The 26260-nt window shown below is 38.1% G+C and overlaps 2 protein-coding genes and 1 pseudogene across 8 annotated transcripts in view; 2 read left to right on the top strand and 1 right to left on the bottom strand.

Moving 5' to 3' along the window:
- Window positions 1–2369: 2369 nt before the first annotated feature.
- Epm2aip1 (EPM2A interacting protein 1) lies at window positions 2370–10014 on the bottom strand. The gene has a single exon (XM_004857885.4). It carries the CDS (start codon window positions 9872–9874, stop codon window positions 8048–8050), a length of 1827 nt encoding a protein of 608 aa, XP_004857942.1. The 5' UTR covers window positions 9875–10014; the 3' UTR covers window positions 2370–8047.
- Window positions 10015–10114: 100 nt separating this feature from the next.
- Window positions 10115–26260, top strand: part of Mlh1 (mutL homolog 1) — a 52053-nt gene continuing 35907 nt past the window's right edge. For 3 of the 7 annotated variants that reach the window (XM_004857889.4, XM_021238684.2, XM_004857887.4), the window contains exons 1-4: window positions 10311–10460; window positions 12500–12590; window positions 14484–14582; window positions 18576–18649. In XM_004857889.4, the coding sequence (XP_004857946.1) occupies window positions 10345–10460; window positions 12500–12590; window positions 14484–14582; window positions 18576–18649 (380 nt within the window). In that variant the 5' untranslated portion in view covers window positions 10311–10344. The other 4 variants (XM_021238686.2, XM_087182085.1, XM_021238685.2 and 1 more) reach the window with 4 other exon arrangements.
- Window positions 23291–23447, top strand: LOC147826387 (small nucleolar RNA U3; annotated as a pseudogene).

Raw genomic sequence — 26260 nt, 5'->3', positions numbered from 1 at the left:
CAAAGAAATTTACTACAAGATTTGTGTAGTCACTGAGAGAGATATCCAGTCTTAGCCACTGCTCGCCAGAACCAAAGGACAAGACTATGAGGATTCTGAGGCTTTCCACCGTGAAGACAGGTTGTTCGTGAAAATGAGTGGAACATGGGGCCAGTCTGGTAATGAAAGCAATGGCAGAATGCGGAAAACATGGAACAGGTCAGAAAACTGGACTTTCGTCCTAGCTCTGCTTAGTAATTCAGAATAACTTTAAACCACTTCTGTGGGACTCAATTTCTTTATATGGTAAAGGAGTTGGAATAAATAAATGGAACTTTTAATAGTTCCATAAATTCTGACTGAGAAGGGTCAATGAGAACTCTAAGATGAGGCAATATACTCATTAGGATGACTGAATAAGACAGCTTTTGGTGTGCCTGCTCAGCCCAAGCCCTCCTTTAGTCTTCTCTATCCACCCAACCACAGGAATGGTGGCCTGAATAACAACTGTTCTCCATGAAAAAAAGTGAGCAATTGAAGCTAGTGTTCAGAGAGAATAATTATACAATTGTTGATTGCTGAGTTTTATTCCTTTACCTGGCTTCCATGAAATACTCCTGTATCTCTCTAATCATTCCTTTTTTTTTTTCCCCTCTTAAACTGGTGCAAATTAGTGTGCAACCAGGGAGATCTACCAAACAGTATGGAACTTCCCCCTCCCCCACCCCCTTCATAACCACCACTCATCTCGCTACAAGTATATGCCTGGCCTCAGGGAGATAACATTAAAACTGAACTGCCAAAAGTTCCTGCCCAGGAATATGCAATTGGCATATAAGCAGAATGAATCAGTGGCACTGGAGTGAAATTGTTACAGAAACCAGCGAGGTATACCGAGGCTGACTGGGAACATGCTAAGAAAAAGATACAGGGAGGAAAAGTAGATAATAGTGGTTGAGACATGTCCCCACATATTCTTTTAGAGGCAGAATGTCTGTCCCCTGCCAAATTCCAATGTTGCAATCCTAACCCCCAGTGTGATATTAAGAGATGGGGCTTTTGGTAAGCAATTAGGTGATAAGGGTGGACCCTCACGGTGGGACTGGTGAACTTATTAAAAACATATGAGCTTGTTCTCGCTTCTTGCTCTCCACCATGAAGATAAAATGAGATGGTCATCCGTAAACCACTGGAAGTAATCCTCACCAGACACTATCATAAGGTACCTTGATTTTGAACTCCCTAGACTCCATAACTGAGAAATAATGGTTACAGCAGTCTGAACTGAGACAGCTCCTTTCAATGAAGTGCTTTTCCTCTCCTTTAAAGCTATAAATTTCCCTTCCCATTAGTCAAAGCCAAATGCAAACTTTTCGAGTGGTTTCATTGTCTTGTGGTAGATTCATGAGCTTATTGTAAACAAATTTTATTCTTTACATATGTGTAGTTTCTTGCACTTCAAGTGCACATCAAGTTATAAAAAGTTGTACTAACAATGGTACATTTAAGAAAGTCCCTTATTGTGACTATTTTGGACTTAAGATTTTAGTTGTTTATCCCACTGCCTTCCTCCTGCCTCTAACCCCAGCTCCCAGCCCCTACCTATTCTTCAAAGAATTGACCAATTACAGTAATTCATAACCAATCTGGTGGTAATTTATAACCAGTAAAACTAAAATATAAGCCTTTACACATTTAAAAAAATTTATCAAGGAAATTTTGTATTTTAATCTCTAAATCTCTTCCAGGAGTTAAATATTAGTGTTCCTTGGGATAATTAATTTATCATAAACCAGTGTTATGGTTTACATCAAAACCACTGGGGCTAGACATGCTCAGTGGCAGAGCATGTGTTTACCATGCAATCTCCAGCACCAAAAACAAAAACAAAACCTCTTTGATTACAACCTCCTTTAAAGACAGTCACATCACTTGATCCTCAAATTTACAAGCAGTGAGTGGTCAGAACAGAGTGGTCCGAATTATACAGGACCTTACAGGTCATGGCAAAGACTTTAGGTTTTTATGGGGGTTTTTTGCAGTACTAGGGATTGAATTCAGGGCTTTCCACATATTAGGTAAGAGTGCTACCACTGAGGTAGATACCCAGTCCTTCAATTTCTTTCTTTTTTTTTCAAGACAAGGTCTTGCTGTTAGCCACGCTGGCCTTGAACCTGCAATCCCCTGCCTCAGCCTAGGATATGCCACCATGTCTAGACAAAGTCACTAAAGGATTTTGAAGCAAGAACTGGCATTGTCTATCTTATTTTTAAAATAAGAATCACTCTTGCTACATGGAAAAAAAATCTGCATGAAGGAAATATGGATGTAGGGTACCAAAGAGTATACCAAAAGGAATTGGTACCTATGTTCACTAAAAGACACAAAAATTTTCACAACAACTTTATTCATAAAGACCACAAACTGGAAACAATCCAAATTTCCATCAACATTAGACTGAATAAATTGTATTACAGTCATATAATGGAATGCTACACACAGGTAAAACACGTACTGCTTTTACATACAACATAGATTACTCTTGTAGACAATGTTGAACAAAAAACTGCATATAACCATCCAATTTACATATAATTTTCAAACAGGCAAAACAAACTGATGACAATAAAGGTCAGAATATCAGTTATCTGTGTATGGGAGGTATAAAGTACCTCCTGGGGCAACAAATATTTTCTACCTTGATCTGGGTAGTGCATTCAAGGATATATATAAAAATCCACTGAGGTATACACTTATACTTGTAAACTTTTAAGTTTTATCTCAATAAAAAAGCAAAAATATACTGAAAAATTATATAAATGGAGAGATATGTTAAAAGATAGCATTTGTCTTCCAAATATTTCTGGTTTTCCTCTGCAATACATGGGATGATTTATACTTCTTCTTCAACTTTCATGTGGCCAAGGGCTGTAAGGACCTACAAGTTACTTGCCCAAGTTTCTTTTTTCATTTCCCAAAGTGAGCAGCCAAACCTTGATGCTATCTGCTCTGTCAGCCTTTGTCCAGAATGAGGACAATTTAGAGCAGGGACCAGTGATCTTTTTTCTATAAAGGGCCACAAAGTAAATATTTTAAGTATTGTGGGATATCTACTCTACTGAAACTACCTAACTCTACCACTGTAGAGAAAAAGCAGCCATAGACAACACATAAATGGACAAGACTGTACTCCAATAAACTTTTATTTAGAAACACGACATTTTATCTGTGGGCTGTAGTTTGACAGCTCCTTACCTAGCGCAGTCCTTAGCCAAGGTGCAATAGACAAATTGTCTGAAATATTAAGATTTTGCAGTTGTTACCTCATGGCAGCCTAGCCCATCCTGAAACAGGAATTGGTTCCCTGTTCTGAAAGGACCAAAGAACTAAAATATTTAACACACTGGCTTAGTGATTAGTTGGTAGACATTCAGCAAATTTCTATTGGAGGATGGAAGAAATAACTTACATAGAGGCAACTGCTATTATAGAGAGGTGAAACTATCCCTTGAGATAAACAGGAAGGCAGATAACCTATTCTTTACTAAAAAAAATATTAAAAAATAAATTATTTTGTTGTTGTTGGCTGCATTTGGCAAAATGTACAGAGGAGATGAACTCAGAAAGGAACTGGTCAGTTTGCAGGTAGAAATGAAGAGAACAAAGAAATCATAATTTCAAGTATTTACTGGGTAGTATGAGACAACTTTTCAATCACAAGATAAAAATTAGAAATCCTTTAACCCAAAGGCTGCATAAAACCTACTGCTGCAGCAAAGATGACTGTCACACCTACTGTTAAGATCTCTGAATGAATTTATGTGCCTCAGACTAAAAAGTCCAATCAAGAGTGTAACAACACTTAATGCTTCAAATTTAACAAAAGTTATTTAAGAAAAGAGATTAAGGGTATGGCTTTCTTACTTAAACCCAAAAGGCCCATGTTAAGCAGAAATTAAATTCCAAGAGGCATGGGAAGAAGAAAGCAAAGAAATGTAGCAAATCTAAAAGTACACATTAATTAGATATCATATTTGGGTTTCTCCCTTGGGGAGATGATGAGGACATTCTGCAGGTAGGAAAGCAAGTGAAACGAGTATCTAGTAACCTGAAGGCCTGTCATCCTTCTTATATTCTGTTAAATTTACTTACTTTTAAATTCCAGAAGAGTCGGAAATCAGCTGTAAAGCAAAGTAACAAGAAAATAACATGCCGTTTTCTCCTAGGTTTGATGCCTACAAAAGGAAAAATGGATATTAACTTGTATATGGCATTCTTTCTCCAAAACTGAATTTTAATTACTGAGTTTTAATTACTGAAGTATTATCTTAGTTTAATTTAAATAGTTGTCCAATCTTTTCTCTATATATGTTGGTTCCTTTGGAAATTAAAAAAAAATACTTTATATCATGAATGTACTTAATATTACAAAGTAGATTTATGTGAATACAACTGGGTTTGCTAGGGAACGCAGCAATCTGTTTGTTTCCTTAACAACATTCACAATATTCCAATCACATGCTAAGCACCGCACTAAATTCTGGGAATACAATAACAAGGTTCCTAGTCACAAAGAACTTAGCTTCACTGCTTCATTTATAGTATATGGCTAAGAGCTATCCAATGAACAGACAGGATGACTGTAAAGATCAAATGAAACTGTAAAAGAGCTTCAAAGATCATAAAACACTACACAAATATTTACTTATCCAAACATTTACTCAAATGCCAGGCATTGTGCTAAGCATTAGAGACATTAACAGTGAGCAAGACTTATTATGGTCCCTGCCCTTATAAGGCTTACTCTAGCAATGATCAATAAGCAGCAGTAACAGGTGCTAAGTGTATGGCTAAGAAAGCACAGGGAGTATAGGGAGTGCACAGATGGGGCACCTGGTCCAGAAGGCACCAATGAAGGCTTCCTAGACGAAGTAGCATATAAACAGAGACTTGAAAGATGAACAGAAATTTGTATTTCACTCTACTAACAATGGTGAAAGCAGTGGCGTGACATGACTAGATTCAATTTTTGCTTGGGTACAGGAAATTGGATGGTTGGTAGTGATAGAGCTATCTATGAAAAAAAGAGAGCAAAAGCAAGTTTGTGGATAAGATCAATGGCATGTTGCAGTGCCTGTGAAACAGCGTAAGTGGATTTATGTTAGCAATTAGTTATGACTTAGGAAAAAAAATCTAGAAAGGGGATATGAATTTGGGAGCATCTGCATATAGGTGGTAACTGAAGCCACAGGAGAAAATGAGATCAGCCAAGGATATAATTCAAGGTAGATAAGAGCAAGAATGATTAGGCAGACTTGAAAAAATTAATAAAGTAAAATCTTAAGGACAGATACTTAAGGGAAAAGGGGCCTGCAAAGAATGAGGATGCATGCCTGGAGGAGATTATCTCCTCAAAGCTAAACTAAAGTAACAGAGTATTTCAATAATTTTGACAAGTAGTGAGTTTGGTGGAACAGTTTGAGTAGCAATATGGGAGATAGGGAAAGCAAATCTTTCAAGACAATTAGTGGAAATAGGAGATATGGGGAAGTAGCTGTTAAGGACATTGAGTTTTCAAAAATAGTACTTATTTTAACTATATTCACCAATACAATAGGATCAATAACTATATATTTAAAAGAAAAAAGACTAGCATGCAGCTACAAAATTACTTTATACAGAAAACAGTAAAATACACTTTTTTTTTTCTACAAACAAGACTAGCTTTAGCAAATCCCCTGGTGTCAAGGATCAAGTTTTAAATCCTTGGCTTATATTCCCACCCACCCCCAACACACTGACTAGATGATATAAACTAACTTTAATATCATCTTAAGCAAAACATACTAGAACTTCACAAAATGTACAAGATTTCAGTATCTGAGGAACTAAGACTAGAAAGCAGAAACAGCTTCCAGGTCTTCCAATCTTTCAACTAATAAAGCATTTGCTATGAAAGACAATACTTGAAGTTACCAGGAAATTACCGGTAGATTTTTTGTTTTGTTTTCAGTTTTTCACTATGTTGTTTTTTCAGATATTTAATCTGAAAAATTAATCTTAATCTTTGCTGACCAAACCATACTTTCTCCACACTTATTTTTTCTGCCCTAATTATGACAGAGCCCCTTAATCTTGATCTTAGCCAAAAGGCCAAGAAGTGATAGAACCCCTTAATCTGATTCAATATTAAACTGATTTACAAACACTATTGTGAGCTCCTGGAATCCATCAATGCCTTTACTGACCTTACCACCCAACCTTGAAATGTTGGAATTAATCTTTCCTATCAAGCATTCCCTCGATTTGTCCAATTTGTCTTCCAATTATCTTCTACTGGTAATTTGACCTGTCCCTTGAAATAAGATAATGTACATGGGGAGAGGGGTCTACTGGCACTTTGGGAGAGAGAATTCTTCATCATGCCAGGCTGTCCTGTGCACTGCAAGGGGGAAGGAATCATTAGGTTTAAATACCAGCACACACACACACACCCCATTAAATATGACAACCAGTAAGATGCCCAAAAATATTTCCCAGCATCCACTGCAAGGGTTACTACCTTCTGGTTGAGAACCATGATTTAACTTTGGTCCTTAAGCTCTTACAACTTCTACTCAAGATTGCCTAGGTACTAGGTCCTTCGAAATTCTCAGTTGTATCCCGGTTCTGCAAATTTACCAGATTAGTGACCATAGAATAATGTGCTACAGTAGGTAAGACAGGACTTAGTAGCACAAGTTTTCAAATTGTACTTGAGAATCTATGAGTTACAAGTTAGGTATTATTTTTAAAGCAGTTTCACATATTGGACTTTGTACAGCTAACATACGCTGAAAATTATTAAATGTCATGGCACAAAGCCAATGTCTCACTAGAAATACAGAATTCCTACAGTCTGTAAATAAGGCTGCTTCTTGAGATTTGAAATATTTCTACTTGTGTACTGTCTTAACTATTGAATGTGTGGAACAGTTTTAAATTCCAGAATAAATCTGTACAGCAGCTAACAAAATCTGATATTGGGGCCGGGGATTTAGCTCAGTGGTGCTGCCGCCTGTTTCACAAGTGCAAGGTCCCGAGTTTGATAACCGGTACCAAAAAAAAAAAATCTGATATTGTATCATTTTAAAATAAAGTGTTTCCTTTACCCAAGATTTCTTTATAAGGCCATGCAGATATAGATAAACAAAAAGATCTCACACCTCCTGATCCTGAAGTGCAAAAATCTTTTTCTTCACCCTTTTGGTAGTGAAACTTTTGTCCAGGGTAGAAAAGAGAATTACTAACTGGCAATGGTTAAAATTCTATACTTACCATAGTCCTGTAAAAAGCAAGCTGATAAAACAGCCCCTAGTTGTGAAAAATTCATGGGAAATCCCAATAGTGATAATTTAGGAAACCCCGAACTATAGAAAGTCTTCTAAATCAGCAATTTAAAAATAATTTTTGCTTCTCCGATTAAAATCTGGAGTAATTCCTACTAATAATATCAGTGGGGTGGGTGGGGAGAAGGTGAGGGAGAAAATCTGTCAATATGTGCTTTGGACTCAGAAATGCTTTAAAAAAATAGTCTCAAACATTTTGTTAGACAAAAATACCTCCACTGTATGTTCCTATGCTTTTCTTTTTCAGAAACTTGTGACCTGCTATCAGTTTTTGTAAATTGATTCAAATACACTTAAGGAGTTGACGATTTTAGATTATCAGAATTTTAACACTATATTAAAGAACTAAAATTTTTGGCATATCTCTTAAGAACACCTTAAAAACAGACTTCTAATTCAACTCACACTAAACTTTGTTAAAATCTATTATACCATAAAAATTAAAAGACAATGACTACACCATTAAGCTAAGTTTTTAAAGAAGTGGAATTCTCATGTTTCAGTCCTATGTCGCCATATGAGATGAAAAAAAGGCAACTGTTGGAAGAATTTGAATTCTGATCCATTTCGATGTCTTGTAATAAATTTGGTGTTTTCCAGTAATTCAAACTAGTAAACTTAAAAAAAAATTTTTTTTGTCTTTTAGAACTGAATTCTTGTTCCAGTGCTGTACTACAGACTTATGGATTAGATTCAATTCTTTCTCTCATAAGATCATCCCAACGCGGATCCATTTCAGTTGTGGCAACCCGAAAGAGGGCTTGAAGATGCTCATCTGTCGATGGCTGGCTCAATGTGTGTTGGTTTCGTGTCAAATATCCAAAAGCCTTGTCACAGATTTGGTTACTATCAAACAAGGATGCCACCTTATAGGCAACTCCTTTGATAATTGGGTAAGATTCAGCAGGCAATCCAGCATAGAACTGGCCCAAGTCTTTGACTCTGTATTCATTCCAAAGGTTAGTGTTTGCCTGAAGTTTTGTTAGCTCCACCCTTACTGAAATAGGTGCATATTCAGGCTTAAAGTTAAATGGATTTGCAAAAAGTTCTAAGTCCTTTTTAATGAATCTGAGGTCCTTAAAATGTCTCTCAAAATCTTTCTGTAGACGACAGATCACCATTTGATACCTGTCAGGCTCAAATATTTTTTGATCTTCCTTAAATTGTTGTTTAAGCTCATCAACAACTTCACTGAAGGCAGGAAAGTCTGTTAAATCTTGTTCCTCAATTTGTCTCTGAAACAAATTCAGCTTACCTTCAAAAGTACAAATATGGTCAAAGGCAGTAGCAGCAAAAACTCCACTAATTTGCAATTCTTCACTGAGTTCTCGAAGGTGGTCCATAATATCCACCAAGAAGCCAAAGTCACAAAGCCACTGCTTGTCTGTGAAATGGACTGTTGTTGCCCCTACTGAAACCAAGAATGCTTCTATTTCCTTTCTTAGTGAAAATATTAATTTTAAAGTTTTCCCTCTTCTAAGCCAATTGTTCAGACATCGTCCATTGATCCTTTCGCCATGCTCTGATTCAGACTCAGTTAGTAAAGGCTGAAACTCGGGTCGCCTAACACCTCTGGTCTTAATCATGACTATCCATTCGGATATGGTATTTATGATCTGATTAACATCTACATCATAAGAACTCAATAGTTCCAAGTGAAGAAATCCTGAATAGTGGATAACATTCCAACAGTTAGGGCTTACAGCCTTTTCTCTCATGTAAGAGACAAGTCCGGAATTCTCACCAATCATCCTCAAAGTGTGAGTCGTAGTCAGTCCAACCATTCGCTGCAAGCTAACCCCTGCTGTCTGCAGGGCCTCTAGAATTGCCGACATGAGCGCACCAACACTGAAGTGATGAGTCAGGTTGATTATAGTAAGAAGGTCTTCTTGCACCTCCAAATCAGAGTCCACGCCACGGATAAAGACGAGGAGATAGTTCTCATAGGCCACAAAAGCCTGGTCATCCAGAGCAAGGGAATAGGCCTTAAAGCTCCTGGCTCGATTAAAAAGTTGACTGCGTAGATTATTGTCAATGCTCAGAATTCTCTGCCTTGTGATCTCCGGAGATAAATCAATCCCTTCCAGGACGCCTATGTGATCAGGCAGTACCTCTCTCAGAAACACCTCCATGCACTGGTACACAAAGTCCCCCTCACCCCAGCCGCGGCCCTTCAAAGCCAACAGGCGGCAGAGCCCGAGGCCTGCACGCGCAGCTTTCTCCTCTGGAGTGAGCATGGCGGCGATAGACAAATCGCCTTGACGGAGACGCTCCACTAGGGCCGCGCGCTCCTCCTCCGTCACATACCGCTCGTAGAATTCGTGTTCTGCCTCGTAGTGGCGCCTGACATCGCGTTCGCGGGTAGAAGCGACCAGGCGGTGACACACCAGACACAGAGCACCGTTGCCCTCCGGAGGCTCCACCACCAAGTAACGCTGGGTCCACTCGGGCCGGAAAACAAGAGCTTCGTCGACTTCCATCTTGCTCCTTTTGGGCGTCATCCACATTCTGCGGGAAGCCACAAGAGTACCGCAAACCTCAGAGAGGCCACAAGCAGAGGGGAGGAGCCGCACTGCAGAAAAGCACCTCCTTCGGCTCTGCGACAGATCACCTCAGCGGAAAGACAACAGCCGCTGCTGTGACAGCTCCCTTCCTATTGGCTGGAGATTTCGTATTCTCCAGCAGCTCCTATAAAAGAACCAATAGGAAACGCGGATAGTGCTCTCTATTGCGCAAGCTCACATTCTCCAAGCTAGTGGGCCTCAGATGCTTCAGGGAGGAAGAGATCCAGAAACACACGCATTTAAGAAACTTGACTGGCATATAAATTGCCCAATCAATAGCTCCCGCTGAAGGGCGGTGCAGGATGTCGTGAGCGGGAATGGAAGGAAAAACGTGGGCACGAGGAACCGAGGTGATTGGCTAAAGTCACTTCCGGTAGGCATCTAGGCTTCTCGTGGGCTTCTCGGGCGTCAAAATGTCGCTCGTGGCTGGGGTTATTCGGCGGCTGGATGAGACCGTGGTGAACCGCATCGCAGCGGGAGAAGTTATCCAGCGGCCTGCTAATGCCATCAAAGAGATGATTGAAAACTGGTACGGTGCAGCGTGCAGTTGAGCCAAATTCCCTTAAAGGCTACGCCTTAACGGGCCGCTCCGCTGAATGGCGCGGACACGCCTCCCTCCCTGGACGGAAGCGCATACGGCGCATGCTCGGAGGGGGCGGGGGAGGCCACGGGAACCTTAGGCTAATGCAGGTCCTGCCTTCTCCCTTCCCTGGAAGTGAGGTTCCTGAGCGCTCTCGCGGGGCCTTTGTGGATGTTTGAGGTGTTAGTAGAGGTGTATATGTGATATTGTTTTAATAGTGCTGTTAAGTAGAGAAACTGCTTACAATTATATATGCAAAAATTACGAAATTAAAGATATAAAGTACAGAAGCTTCTGGTGGGGAAAAAAATCTTTATTCAGAGGATATCATGTTGTCAGTTGATCATTCCAGAAATCATACACACTCAGGGACACAGTTCCTTTTTCAGTTTCATTCAGAATAAATCGTTGGAATTTTAGGACAGGATAATAGGCTTTGGGCTTAACTTCCACTAGTTGCCCTTGTTTTGGGGGGAGGCACTTCAAAGATGCCTGACTTTATGGAGCTTCCTTTGACTCTGAAGCTTAAGAGACGTCGCAAGCATTGCGCCTGAAAGAGGTTAAAAAGCGGGGGTGGCGGGGTGGGGGGCTGTATGTAAGATTGTAAACCTCAAAAAGAAAGAGCCCCATAATGAGCCTAAACGTTATGTCAGATCCTTTGTATTAAAATCAGTTGCAGGGGCTGGGGATTTAGCTCAGTGGTTCCGGCGCCTGCTTTGGAAACGCAAGGTCCTGAGTTTGATCCCCTGTACCCCCCCCCCCCAAAATCAGATGCTGTTAGAAATGTCAGCCACATTATTAGAGGGGAAAAAAAATACAGTGAGGAATAGCAGGTTTGTAATGAGCTTCATTGTGAAAAAATAAATCATCAGGGCAACGAGGCTAAAAGAAAAATAAGCCAGAAAGGATCGCAGAAAGGAAGAGGATTAGAAGGCAGACAAAAGAAGGAGCAGGGAACCTCCGGATATTTTCTCCTTTTGATTTGTGGCAGTACTAACGGTAGTAGTCTGGCTTCTACAATGTTAGAATGAACTGACAATAAATTGGGTCAATTATTGTACTGTGCCTGCATGTTGTACAACAAAATTAAACTAGCTCAGTGGCTTATAATTCTGCAAGACATTTTTGTATGGAATCCATTTAATCTCTTTTAAATATGTAAGTCAAGATGGCTAATACAACTTTAGTGCTGGGGCTCCTGAGAAAGGTCTTTAATATTTAACACATTTTCTTATTTTTGAATAAATAATAATTTTCTTACTCAGTCACTAACTTCTCTTTCTCATGCCGCCCCAGGTTGAATTTCTTTTCTCTGTAGTTCCTCGTTGCTTATAGGCTACTCTTTGAAAGCACAAAAGATTTATTAACTTCTGGGCCGGGGATTTAGCTCAGTGGTGCTGCCACCTGCCTTACAAGTGCAAGGTCCTGAGTTCGATCCCCAGTACCAAAAAAAAAAAAAGATTTATTAGTTTCTAAAGAACTTTCTGCATTGCCATTTTTTCTTTCCTTCATCATAAGTATATTTTCTTAAAGAAAAGGTAATGGTAGAGAAAAACATTTCTAATTTTTAAATGGCATTTTATTAGAAGAACCAGAGGTTGAATAAAGTTGAAGTAATAGTAAAGTTAGTTGAGAGTAAGAGGCATATGTCAAAAGGATCCTACTTCTGACTCTACTTTTTTTTTGGTACTGGGGATCGAACTCAGGACCTTGTGTTTGTGAGCCAGGCAGCTGCACCACTGAGCCAAATCCCCGGCCCTCTACTTCTTTTTCTATAGAAGAAGAGAAGTACTGCTGAATGTCCTGTTGGAAATGATACTTGCTCTTCCCTTCTCTCTTTCACAGGATATAAACTCATATAATGTAGACATTGAGCCTGTAACACAAAGGAAAAACACATTAATCTAGCACTTGTTTGGTTCATATTAAAATATGTGCATTAGAGTAGTTGCAGAATGATGAATTATTTTCTTTCTTTGATTTGCCAGTTTAGATGCAAAGTCCACAAGTATTCAAGTGGTCGTTAAAGAGGGAGGTCTAAAGTTAATTCAGATCCAAGACAATGGCACTGGAATCAGGGTAAGTAAAACCTCAGGGAAGCAAGATGTTCCTGTGCTTTGTTTGATAAGGAAAAGGTAGAACCTTTCTCCCTATTCTGTAAACTTTAGGCCTTTGTAAATGGGAATATTTGAGTGAAAAATTCAACTGCAATAATAATTATGTATTGAGTAATTGTAGGAACTGTTCAGAGGCTATGGTATTGAATAAAATTCACAAAATTACTTTCTCTTCTGGTGCTTCCATTGTAATAGTGGGGAGCAAACAATAAACAGGTACAATAAATACTATAGTATGTCAGGTGGCGTTGAGTACTGTGGAGAAAACTAAAGCAAAGGGGAAGATAAGAGTGAGGAGTGATACAATTTAAGTTGAATGGTTCAGGAAGGCTCTAATATGAATGTGATGTTAAAGGAGAGACCTGATGGAGATCAAGGAGCAAGTCATGAGGCTGTTAAAAGAATGAGTGTTCTGGGCAGAGAGACTAAAAAGAAATACTACGCAACAGAAACATGCCTGGCTTATTTAATGACCAGCAAGAAGGCCAGTGTGTCAAGAGCGGAATGAGCAAGGAAAGAGTAATAGGAGATGAGATCTGGAGGAAAACATGCTGGACCTTTAGGGCCAATGGTGAAAGTTTTGACTTTTCAGTGACTCTGGTAGGATACAGAGAGGATTTTAAGCAAAGTGATACATGATTTGGTGAGTTTTAGAAAAAGTCCTTTTTCTACTTTGTGGAAAATAGACTGCACCAGAACAGAGTGGAAGCAGTAAGGAGGCTCTTGGAACAGTCCAGGAAGGGCAACAATGCCTTGGATGAGTTTGATCACAGTAAAGATGTAAGAAACAGTGAGATTCTGAGTTAATTATGAAGGCGAAAGCTCTCAGAACTTGCTGATTCAGACCGAGAGAAGGAATGATTTCAAGGTTTTGGCCTTGTAAATGGAAAAAAAAAACAAAACGTTACCTTACTGGGGATCGGAAAGATTATGGAAGAAACAGGTTTAGGGGAAGATAGGAAGTTCATCTGGGGGCCTGTTAAATTTAAGGTGGCTATTTAAGATTTGAAGTGAAATAAGTTTTTTTAAAAAAGGACAAATATATGATTCCTATTATATGACACAAAATGTAAAAGAATGATGATTGCCAGGGACTAGGGGCTAAGGAAGGATAAAGAGTTATTATTTAATAGATATAGAGATTCAGTTTGGGGAAGATGAAAACGTTTTGAACATGAATGGTAATGATGGTTGCACAACAATGTGTAATTAATGCCACTGAACTCTAACACTTAAAAATGGTTAAATGAAAGTTTTATAAGTCTTTTACTACAATTTAAAAAGTTATCTAGCTGGACATGGAGGTACACACTAGTAATTCCAGCCACTCAGGAGACTGATGCAGGAGGATTACAAGTTTGAGGTACCCTGGGCAGTACAGTTGGGACCTTGTCTCAAAAATGAGTTATAAAAGCTCAGTGATAGAGTGCTTCCCGAGCCTCAGTGAGGCCCTAGGTTCAATCCCCAATATCACAAAAAATAAAAATAAAAGGTTATCTGTAGATTTAAATTAATATTTTCTAATTTTCAAAAAAGGCCATGAGACTGAATGAAATTATCAAGAGAGTGAGTGTAGTCAGAGAAGAGGTCTAAGGATAGGGAATCCTGGGTGACTGTAGTGTTAGGAGATGGGGACATGACATGGAAGCAACAAATGACACTGAAGAAACAACCTAGTAAGGAAAGAGGATGTCGGGGCAGTGTGGTGTTCTGGACACCAAGTAAGGAAGTTACTGCTATTTTTTAAACTCTTCTAAGAGGAATTCCTTCCTGGATTAAATCAATAAAATGGAAATTCAGAAAGATTTGGGAAAGTGAATAACATAATTATTTACTAATTATCTGTATCTACTAGAAAGAAGATCTGGAAATTGTGTGCGAGAGATTCACAACAAGTAAACTGCAATCCTTTGAGGATTTAGCCACTATTTCTACTTATGGCTTTCGGGGTGAGGTAAGCTAAAGTTTAAAGAAATACGTAAATTATCTTGCTGATGACATTGTCTGTCATTTGTCAGCAGATATTTCTCAACAGAGGTAAATAAGATTTGTAATTTTTGCCAGGCATAGTGCTGCAGCACTTGGGAGGGTGAAGCAGGAGGATAGCAGTAAGTTCAAGGCCAGCCTGGGATACTTAGTGAGTTGAAGGCCAACCTGAACTACGCAGTGAGACCCTGTCTCAAAAAACAAAAACAAAAAGCAAACCAAGATTTGCTATTTTTTACTTGTTAAATGCAGTGGTACCTTGGTTCACAAACTTAATTTGTTCAACGATTTTGGAAAAGATGGCTCCATATGTGTTTGTGTAGGAAAGATGACCACAGTTGTGTTTGTCACCCAGTGCAAAGTTTGCAAACAAAAGCAAAATTTTGCCAAAAGCTTCTGTTTGTGAACCAAATTGTTTGCAAACAAAAGTGTTCCTGAACCATAAATTTGCCTAGACACTGGTGCCTTGGTTCACGAACTTGATTCTTTCCACAATTCTGATTGCATCCATGGAACGAATTTTGGAACTGGAATTGTGGAAAGAATTAAGTTTGTGAACCAAGGTACCATTGTATATACAAATTTTAACTTAATTTAATTAAGCTTTCCAAGGCTATGACTTATTCATCAGTACTTAATACACTATAAAGTATTTTAAACCCTGGATATTATACGTTGTGTGTACTGAACACCATCTACCTAGCTTTTTTGTTTTGTTTTTTCAGTACTGGGGATCAAACTCCGGTCCTTGCGCTTCCGCAGCATACGTAGCTTTTTTGGCAAAAAAAAAAAAAAATCAAATGTGAATCATCTAGTCAATATATAGATCTAAATACCAACATATGGATCCTACAGGGGACAAGTAAGGATAGTAAATGATACTGAGAAAACTACAGGACAAAAGACTTTGAACAAAAACTACAGGGGAAAAAAAGGATACAGAAGGAAACGAGAACTATAGATTAAAGGAGGTTTAAGAGAACTGTGAAGTTGAACATGGTGGCACATGCTTGTAATTCCAGTACTCTGGAAGAGCAGAAGAGACAGGGTTGCAAATTCAAGACCAGTCTGGGAAACTTAGCAACTTAAAAAGATCTTGGCTCAGAATTTTCAAGCCCTAGGGCCACAAGAGAAAAAAAAGCCTGTGAATAAACTTCATTTAGCAGATCTTACCTAGATCCTAGTTTGAGTGAATTGTTAAAAAAAAAAATGAGGGCTGGGGATTTAGCTCAGTGGTGCCACCGCCTGCCTTGCAAAGTGCAAGGTCCCAAGTTCAATCTCCAGTACCAAAAAAAAAAAATTTGAGCTAAAGATGCTAAACACAGATTGGCTATTTGATGGTATTGAGTAGAAATTATTACTTTTCTTGATAAATAAAATACTGTAGGGTGGCACATGCTTGTATTCCCAGCAATATGGAAGGCTGAGGCAGGAAGATCACCAGCCTTGGCAATTTAGCCTTGAGGATTCAATCCTTAATGCTGAACAAAAAAAATACTGTGGAGTTTTTAAAAAATTTATTTTAAGATACTGTACTGAAATATTTGTGGATAAAATTATAGAAATATATGATATAGAAAATAGAAAAAATACTTTTGAGGCTAAAGTGGGATCCTCTGTTTTTATGACTTAATTCCTTATGGATACCTTTCCATCTAATAAATGTAGGCCTACATAGTTTTTTATGAGTACATACTATTCTGTTATGAATATTGTACTATATGGAGTTTCTTCAAGTGATTTTATTTTGAACATTTAGGCTCTGCCATTTTTTCCTGTTTAAGTCTCTGATGAATATTCTTATACATACACTGTGTTTTGTTTTTTCCTTAGGATAAATTTACTGTAGTAAAAAAATACGTTTTTAAAATGTTTTTAGTTTTTTACTGCTGGCCCCCTGAATTACCATAAAACTAATGGTTTAAAACAGTACATATGTATTGTTTACGGTTCTTAAGATCAGAAGACGTGGGTCTCATTGGGCTGAAATCAAGGTTTTGGCAGGGGTTCTGTGGGCCCTAGGGGATCAGAGAAACTGTTTAGTTATTTGGAAGAAAGGAGAGTAAAGGTGAGGGAGAGGAAAAAAGCCTGTTACTTTTCATTTTAGGCCTCTGTTGTTTTTAAATTTATGTATTTAATTTTTAAAAACTAAAAGGTAGCTATGACCAAGTATCTGTAATTTAGGACAATTTAGATCAAACCAAGATGGTCTCAGGCACTCTTTTACAGTGACCCCCAAATTGTTTCTGATCAGGATACTTTTATCCTGAGGCTGCCTCAGGTCAAGCTGTAGGATTACAGTTTCATCCTGACTTTGCAATTCCCTGAGTCAGTTTCCAAGCCTATGGTCTCCTAGAGCCTTAGCCTAACTGTGGAATATCTTTAGGGTTACTATTTCACTGTAATTAGTCAGGGAAGATGTATTAAGGGATTGCTTTGTGCAAGCAGTGATTCTCAGGGCCATGTATGTATGTATGTATTACCTGTTACTCCCAACAGTAGCCCCACAGAGTAGATTGTACCATTGCCCTGTTTTACATGAGGAAACTGACACATAGTGATTAAGAACATGGCCAGCGCATACACCTAGAAAGTAGTAGAGAGGGATTGACCTAGGTACTTTGACTCCAGTCTGTGCTTCTCACTATTTGTTCCACTGGAAAGGCCATGTTGAAGTAGCAGGAGCCTCTGCTGTGCCATGTGTAGTGGCACTCTCTCTGGTGTTAGGTACTGTTGTACTACTGTGCATATTTAATGTCCATCCTTACACAAGTCTCAAAATCATTTACATTTTTTGATGATGAAAATTACATAAAGCAGGGAGATTTAGCTAAGACCAAGTCATTTTTGAGGCTGAGCCCTGTTTTGTGTTTTTGTTTATTTGGTTTTTGTTTTTGAAACAGGGTCTCTTTTGCTGAAGTTGGTCTCTAACTCCTGTGCTTGCTCAAGCAGTCTTCCTGTCTTGGTCTGTTGAACCAAGTTCCTTCTAATGAACTGAAGCTGCCTCAGCTGTATAGATGCTGTCACACAGACTTCATTGTAGCACAATTCATGTGTTGCATGTTTACATACTAATGATGATGTCCTTTTTGTGAAAAGATCCCAAAGGACCATGAAACCAATCTTGGTTATAAGGGGGAAAAAGGGTCATAAGTTTTTGAAATTTGTTTTGTTTTAATTGAGTAATTTTAATTTTTTAATCCCACACTTATAATTGCTTGTATAAAAGTTTTGAGTACAGTCTCTGCCATCATATATTAGCAATAATTCCATTATCTGTTTCTGAAAGCAGATTTTTAAATTACTGAAGGATACGTCATTCAGGGTATGTTAAGCATGCCTGCTGTCATTTGGATCTGAAATGTCCCTAGTACACCTGTGTATTAACGCCTTTGTCTCCCAGCTTGGTGCTATTGGGAGGAGATGGAAACTTTAAGAAATGGAGCCTAGTGAATGGTCTTCAGGTCATTGGGGAATGTGCCCTTTAAGGGGCTAGGGCATCCCTTCCTCTTCTTTTCTGTCTTTTGGCATCCCATGAGATGTGTGCTTTTGCTCCCCAATGTGTTCCTCACCATGATGTGGTGCCTCAGAACAGGCCCAAAAGCAATGGGATCAAATAATCATGGACTGAACTCTGAAACTGAGCCAAAAATAAACCTTTCCCTATATAAGTTGATTGTCTCAGGTATTTGCAACAGTAATGGAAGGCTATAGTTCTGTCACCTGAATACAATTGCTGTTAATACATTAAAGCCTTAGTGTGTTTCCTTTTGGACTTTTAAATATAAATTTTTCTCTTGCTCTAGTGATTATGCTACAGATTCAATTTTATATCCTTTTTTAAATATGTCATTAAAGTGTTCCTTGTTGCTGCATCTTAATACAAAATGGAAAAGACAATTTAGATGACTTTCACTCAGCAATTTGTTTTTATTTCATTCTGTTTCATTGTCTCCCCTAGGCTTTGGCCAGCATAAGCCATGTGGCTCACGTTACCATTACAACCAAAACAGCTGATGGAAAGTGTGCATACAGGTATACTGCTGTCCTTTACTCCTATGTATTCATCCTGAAATGTACTTTTTTGCCTAGATCTCTCTGACTCCTAGCTAACCACTAGTGTTATTTTCTTTGTTGTTGTTGTTTTATTTTTAAGAGTAGGAAAGGTTTATTCGAGAATAGAAATACCTCCTGATAAGAGGAGTCACAAGTGGTTTACCCCAAGTCTTTTCTTTTAATTGGTACATTTTAGATATACATAATGATAACATTCATCATAGGGACTTTGTACCTGTACATGATATATCTTCCTTCTTTATTTTTCCATTCCCCTCCCCTCCCTTCAACCCTTCTTCCCTTCCTTATTTACAAAAGCTTTGTTTCCATTTTTTCCTTCTGTTCTTTTTTTTCCTTGTCCCTTTCTTTCCCCTTTCCCCTTCCCTTGCTTCTCTCCCCATTTAAACATTTTCTTCCCATTTCCCAATGTCTTTTATATATTTTGATCCTAATTTATACTTTTGGTTTGTTACACTGGAGAAGCAATGCGGTATTTAAACATGTGTGTCTAATTGATTTCACTTAAGAGTATGGTCTCAAGGTCCATTCATTTAGCTAGATATGTCTCAAGCTTATCCATCTTTATGACAGACTAGTGCTCCTTTGTATAAAAAAACCACATCTTCTTTATATTTCAGATGCCTGTCTTTGCATTGGGTCTTTAAATTTGGGGGGGTCTGATTTTTTTGAGATCTTCATATATTATAGATAATAGTCCTTTATTAGAATAGCTGGCAAAAATTTTTTCCCACCCTGTGGATTGTCTCTTCATTCTGTTGGTGGTTTTCTTGCTGTGCAAAAGCTTTTTAATAAGATGAGATCTGAGTTGTTGATTCTTTGTAATATTTCCCATGCAGTCAGTGTTTTGTTCATGAAGTCTTTGCCTACTCCTATGTCCTCAAGCGTTTTAACTATTCTCTCTTCCAGCAGATTTAGTGTTTCTCTTTTTAATATTTAGATCTTTGATCCATTTTGATTTTAGGTTAGTGCATGGTGAAAGATATAGGTCTAGTTTCATTGTTTGGCATGTGGAAAGCCAGTTTTTCCAGCACCATTTATCTTTCTTCCAGTGAAGGTGTTTGGCTCCTTTGTCAAAGATAAGGTGGTTGAGTATGTCTGGAATTGTTTCTGCATTCTTTAGTCTGTTCCATTGATACACAGGTCTGTTCTTTTGCCAGTACCATGCTGTTTTTATCACTGTAGCTTTGTAGTATAATTTAAAAGTCAGAGATTGTGATACTCCCTGCCTTGCCTTTGTTGCCCAGAATTCCCTTTGCTATTCTAGGTCTCTTCTGGTTCCAAATGAATTTTAGGATTGTTTTTTCTAATTCTGTGAGATATGCTGTTGGGATTTTTATTGGGATTACATTGAATCTGTATGACAATTTTGAAAGTATGGCCATTTTCACTATATTGGTTCTTCCTTTCCAGGAATAAGGGATATCTTTCCATTTTCTGATATTTTTGGATGCTGTTGTGAAAAGTGTAGTTTCCCTAATTTCTCTCTCAATGAATTTGTTATTTGTGTACAGGAATGCTATTGATTTTTGAGAGTTGACTTTGTATCCAGCTATGCTACTGAATATGGTTATTAAATCTAGAAGTCTTTTGGTAGAATTTTGGGCTCTTCTAGGTAGAATATCATGTTATCTGCAAATAATGATAACTTCTCCCTTTCCTATCCATATTCCTTTTATTTTTATTATTATTATTTTTTTTTTGGTAGCGGGATCGAACTGGGGTCCTTGTGCTTGCACAGCAGTCGGCAAAACCACTGAGCTAAGTTCCTGGCCCTCCATATTCATTTTATTTCTTTATCTTATCTAATTGGTCTGGCTAATGTTTCCAGAACTATACTGAATAGGAGAGCTGATAGTGGGCATCCTTGTCTTTTTCCTGATTTAGAGTAAAAGCTTTCAGGTTTTGACCATTTAAGTATGATGTTGGCTGTTGGTTTGTCATAGATGGCTTTTATTAGATTGAGATAAAGACCATCTATTCCAATTTTCTGTAGGATTTTTATCATAAATGGGTGTTGGACTTTGTCAAATTTTTTTTTCTTTGTCTATTGAGATGATCATATGGTTTTTGTCCTTGGTTTTGTTAATGTAATGTATTACATTTATTGATTTGCATACATTAAACCATCCCTGCATCTCTGGGATGAATCCTACTTGGTTATGGTGTATAATCATCTTGCTGATTTGCTGCATTTTGTTTGCCAGTATCTTATTGAGAATTTTTGCATCTGTATTCATTAGGGAGATTGTCCTGTGGTTGTCTTTTTTAGTTTGATCCTTCTCTGGTTTTGGTATCAGGATAATGCTTGCTTCCAGGAATGAATTTGGGAATATTGCTTCCCTTTCAGTATCATTAAAGAGTTTGAGAAGCAGTGGCATTAGATCTTTAAATGTCTTGTAGAATTCAGCAGTGAATTCATCCGGACCTGGGCTTTTCTTTGCTGATAGGTTTTTAATTACATCTTCAGTTTCATTCACTGATACTGGTTTATTTAGAATTTTTATATCTTCTGGATGTAGCTTTGGTCATTTATATGTATCTAAGGGATCTGTCCATTTCTTTTGTGTTTTCCATCTTATTATAATACAGGTTCTCGCAGTAAGTATTGATGATCTGTATTTCTGCAGAGTCTGTTGTGGTTTCACCCATTTCATTCCTAATTGCATGGACGTTGAGTGTTTTCTTTCCTTTTTGTGATAAGGTTGGCTAAGGGTTTATTTAATCTTTCAAAGAACCAATTTTTCAATTCATTGATTCTTTGTATTGTTTTCTTAGTCTGAATGGCATTATTTTCTGCTCTGAACTTTATAATTTCCTTTCTCATACAAGCTTTGGGCTTGATTTGCCCTTTTTTTCTAGAAGCTTGAGGTTCAACATTAGGTTATTTTAGCTCACTCTGTTTTTCTGATATGGGAATTTGCTACTGTAAATTTCCCTCATAGGACTGCTTTCGTTGCATCCCATAAGTTCCAGTATGTTGTATTAGCATTATCTTTCACTTGTAGAAACTGTCTAATTTCTGTGTTAATGTCCTTGCTTTTTTTTTTTGGTATTGGGTATCAAACTCAGGACCTTTTACTTGCCGGTCGGGCGTGGAACCACTGAGCTAAATCCCCTCCGTGTGTTATTTCATTTCCATGTGTTATTTCATTTCCATGTGTTTATGAAATTTTTGTGATATCTTTTGCTATTGATTTCCAATTCATTGCACTATGGTCTGATAATATGCATGGGATAATTTCAATTCCATTGCATTTACAGTGGACCCTTAAGTTATGACTGGCCTGACTTAGGACCAACTTGGGTTAATTAGATTGATTTAAGATTCGTCTGCCTCTTGTTATCTATAGCATGTACCCAGGTAAACATCCAGATCTCAGCTGTATTCACTTAAAATCAGCTTGAGTTACAACCACCCCTCGGGAACTGATTGAGTTCATGTCAAGGATCCACTGTACTTAAGCATGTTCTGTGAGTTAGCATGTGGTCTGTTTTGAAGAATGTTCTGTGTGCAGCTAAGAAGAATGTATATTCTGATACTGTAGGGTGGAACCCTCTGTAGATATTTACTAAGTCCGTTTGTTGAAAAGTTTGGTTCAGTTTTGATATTTCTTTGTTGATTTTTTTGTCTAGTCTGTCTATTTATGACTGTCAGGTATTGAGGGATCCCATTACAATTGTATTAGTGCTTATTTGATTTTTCATGTCCATTAATATTTGTTTTACATAGTTGGGTATGCTGGTATTTGGTGCATATATAAGTATAACTTATCTCTTCCTCTTGGATTGTTCTCTTTACAAGGAAATAGTGACCTTTGTCTCTTAATCAGTCTTGGCTTGAAATCCATTTTGTCTGCAAATAGAATAGCTATCCCTGTTTTTCTCTACGTTCTTGCCTCATGGAGTATTGTTTTCCATCCTTTGACTTTCAGTCTGTGAATTTCTTTTTGAATCAAATGTGTTTCTTGTATACAGCATATTGTTGGATCTTGCTTCTTGATCCATTCTGCCAGTCTGTTTCTTTTGACTGGTAAATTAAGACCCTGTTTACATTGATGTTTACTACTGGTGTCTATTGACTTATTCTTGTTATGTTATTTGCCTGTTAGTTCCCTTCCTGCCCCCCCTCCATTTACTTGTCTTGCCTGGTGGATTCATTCTGTTGGGGTTGATGGAGTTGTAGTCCTTGTTTTCTCTTTCTAGAATGTCCTTCAGAACATTTTTTTAAATTTTAATTTTATTGGTATGATTTAGATATACATAATGATCACATTCATCATAGGGAATTTGTACCTGTTCATGATGTATCTTGGTTCCTCTTTTTTTTCCCCGTTCCCCTCCTCTCCCTTCAACACCTGTTCCCCTCCTTATTTACAAAAGCCCCCTTTCCATTTTTTCCTTCTTATCTTTTTCTTTTTTCTTCCTTTCTTTTCCACTCCCCCCCTCTAGTTCCCCTTCCTTTTGAACAGTTTTTTTAATTTCACACTGTCTGTTATACCTTTTGTTCCCTGCTTAACGCTTGCAGTTTCTTACACCAGAGAGACAGTGCAATATTTACACATGTGTGTCCCATTTATTTCACTTAAGAATGTAGCTTCAAGGTGTATACTTCCAGGGATCATTTCTATAGTTGGTTCCTTTAGAACATTTTAGAGTGCTGGTTTGGTAGTCATGAATTTCTTCAGATGTTCTTTGTCATGGAAGTGTCTTATTTCTCCAATTTTGAAAGATAGTTTTGCATGGTACATCAATCTGGCCTGGAGGTTGTTTTCTTTTTGGGCTTGAAATACTTCACTCCAAAGTCTCCTTGACTTGAGGGTTTGTGTTGAGAAGTCTGCTGTGATACTGATGGGCTTCCCTTTATAAGTGATTTGTGTCTTTTTCTCTAACAGTTTTTAATATTCTGTACTTCTATTGAATTTGTAGAATTCTGACTATTTTATGACGTGTAAATTTTTTTTGATCTTGGTTAATTGCAGTTCTATATGCCTCACTTATGTGTATGTCAAATTCTTTTCCCAGCTTGGGAAATTTTCTGCCATTACTTCTGTGAACAGGATTTTTTATGTCAGGTGCAATATCTCCTGCTTTTTTATTGACGCCAATCAATCTTATATTATTCTTTACATCATCTAGCAGCTGTTGGATTGATTTTTTTTGTGATCCCTTGCTATTTTTAGGAAATCTTTCTTTTCATGATCACTAACCACAATCCTGTCTTCTATATTTGATATTCTGTCCTAACATTGGCTCATTCTACTGCATATACTTTCAATGGAATTTTTAACCTCCTGGATATCTTTGAATCTGTTTCATGGATTCCATTTCTTTCCTATGTGGGTGTTCATGGTTTTCATCATTTTCCTAAGCTCCTCTATTTTTTTAAATCTGTATCTGCTCTAGGATCACCATGACCTTCATTATTATCACCATCTCTGTAGTTGTCAGCGAAATTACTTTTTATTTGATATTTTCTAGAACCTCATTCATCTTCTTTGTTACCTCCACTGTTATTGCTTCAGAGAGTCCAGGTGGGTGGCTTTTGAACTGTTCCACCTCACTGCCCCCTGAGTGTGCCTTTGGTGAGCTGGAAGTCTGGAGTTTCGTCTTGCTTCCATATCTTCCAATTTTCTTTTTTTTTAATTATGTTTTTCCTTTCTTTTTTTTTTTAGTTTAATTACTGGTTGATGCATGTAAATTGCTTATGGCAGGTAGCTTTATTGCTATTATTGCAAACTTTTAAAGAGTGACTACTTTTCAAAGATGTCTTCCAAGTATAGGTGGCTTTTGGGTTTTGAGTCTGTTGCAAGATCTTTCCTCTTCAGTTTATTAGGGATAAGAAGTTGCTGTCTATTTGTCCTAGCCCCTGGTACTTTGCTACTGGCCTGTAGTATTGTTTATGACCTTTGCACAACCTCAGTCTTGGCATACCAAGAAGAACAACTGATTAGAACAATTATGTCAACTTGGCTAAAGTAGTACAGTCTGTTATAACAGTAGCATCAAGAGGCCGGGGATTTAGCTCAGTGGTTCTGCCACCTGCCTCACAAGTGCAAGGTCCTGAGTTTGATCCCTGGTACCAAAAAAATAATAATAATAACAGTAGCATCAAACACAGCCTAGAAAATGACAAACTGGTAACTTTTTTTGTTTGGGTACCAGGGATCAAACTCGGGACCTTGCACTTTCGAGGCAGGTGGCAGAACCACTGAGCTAAATCCCTGGCCCTGACAAACTGGTAACCATTAATTTGCCACCTTTAGCCATATGAACTAGATTTGTGATTATGTAACAAAATCTAAAGCAAACCAGAAAATTTTATACAGTAAATGTGCCCTCAGTATGGTGATTTTACCCTTGGAGAGAAAATTTTAGAGATTGAGGGCCAAAAGGAAAATAGAAGAAGAGAGTAGAAGCAAGATTGGAGGACAACGATCATGCAAGCTTTGAGAAACTGGTGAAGAAGACAGGAGGGAAAGAGATAAAAATGAACAGAACAGAATAACAACAAAAAAGTTAGAAACAGTGTTCACACCCATAAAAACAAGAATGAACAGTCAAGAAAAAAAGAAAAGGAAAAAATGTCCACTTCAGGGCCTGTCTCTGCTGTTAGTGGTAGACATAGTGGGCAGACAGAGCCTAGATCTATGTTGATTAATCACAGCAAGACAGCTGTAGATTTATGGCAGTATCGTGGATAATCTCAGCAGCCCTATGCCTTTAGTTTTGCTGATGTTCAGACTGCTTTCTGGCTGTGACACTGGAACCTAATTTGTTCAGCCTGCAGCACTCCATGTTACTCCTATAGCTTGAACTTGGCTCCCTGCTGGCTAGACCTCCTGCCAGTTTGAATGAGGTTCCACCTCATCCTAACACTGAGGGACACTAGACAGAGCCAGCACCTGGCTGTTCTCAGTTCCAAGCTCAGTTGGCCCCTTTTCAAGATGATGACCAGCCAGTTGTCCTCTCCTGTGGGATGTCTGAACTCAACTCACAAGCCACTGTAGTTTGCTGCATCCACTGCTCTGTTCCACTGGTACATTTCTACCTAGAGGCCTCTAGGGTCACTAGTAGTCATTGTGAATTTTCAGGTTTGAGTGACCCTTCCCACACAGCGATCCAGGGCTAGGGGAGAAAGTGCTGCTTGTCACCTCCTTCTTCTGCGTTGAAGTCTCTTTCTTCCCTTTCTCTGTGGGCTTCAATTCTCGTTTCAGATCCTTGCTGGTCCTGGGGGCCTCCTTCCCTCCTCTTCTTAACGTTGCTGTATTCCAGCATCTGGACACCAAATCTCAGAGTGGCTTTCTCTGCTGTTCACCACTCCACCATCTTCCCTAAATTCCTAGTGTTCCTTTCTTTGGTCTGAGACTTTAGATAAGTTTTCTTTCCTCCCTGTAGATAAGTTGACAATGCACAGGAATAATTATTAGATGATATTCTTACTTCAAAGATTCTTAAAAGATAAAACATATTACAAGTGCTCAGCAAGGTGTTTATTACAAATAGGTATTCTAAGTAAATGGTAACTGATGATATTATTTTTGCCCTTTGCCCTTGAGGAGGGTATCACTT

Source organism: Heterocephalus glaber, unplaced genomic scaffold (genome assembly GCF_053883595.1).
Source record: "Heterocephalus glaber isolate CG9 unplaced genomic scaffold, H.glaber_assembly_v1.0 deba00001472, whole genome shotgun sequence".
Lineage (NCBI taxonomy): Eukaryota > Metazoa > Chordata > Mammalia > Rodentia > Bathyergidae > Heterocephalus > Heterocephalus glaber.
Note: the sequence above shows the minus strand (reverse complement) of the source record. Positions and strands in the feature narration are given on the sequence as shown.

Bases quoted from the DNA above. Each gene is read 5' to 3' on its own strand.
- Epm2aip1 (XM_004857885.4), bottom strand. From the start codon at position 9,874: ATGTGGATGACGCCCAAAAGGAGCAAGATGGAAGTCGACGAAGCTCTT.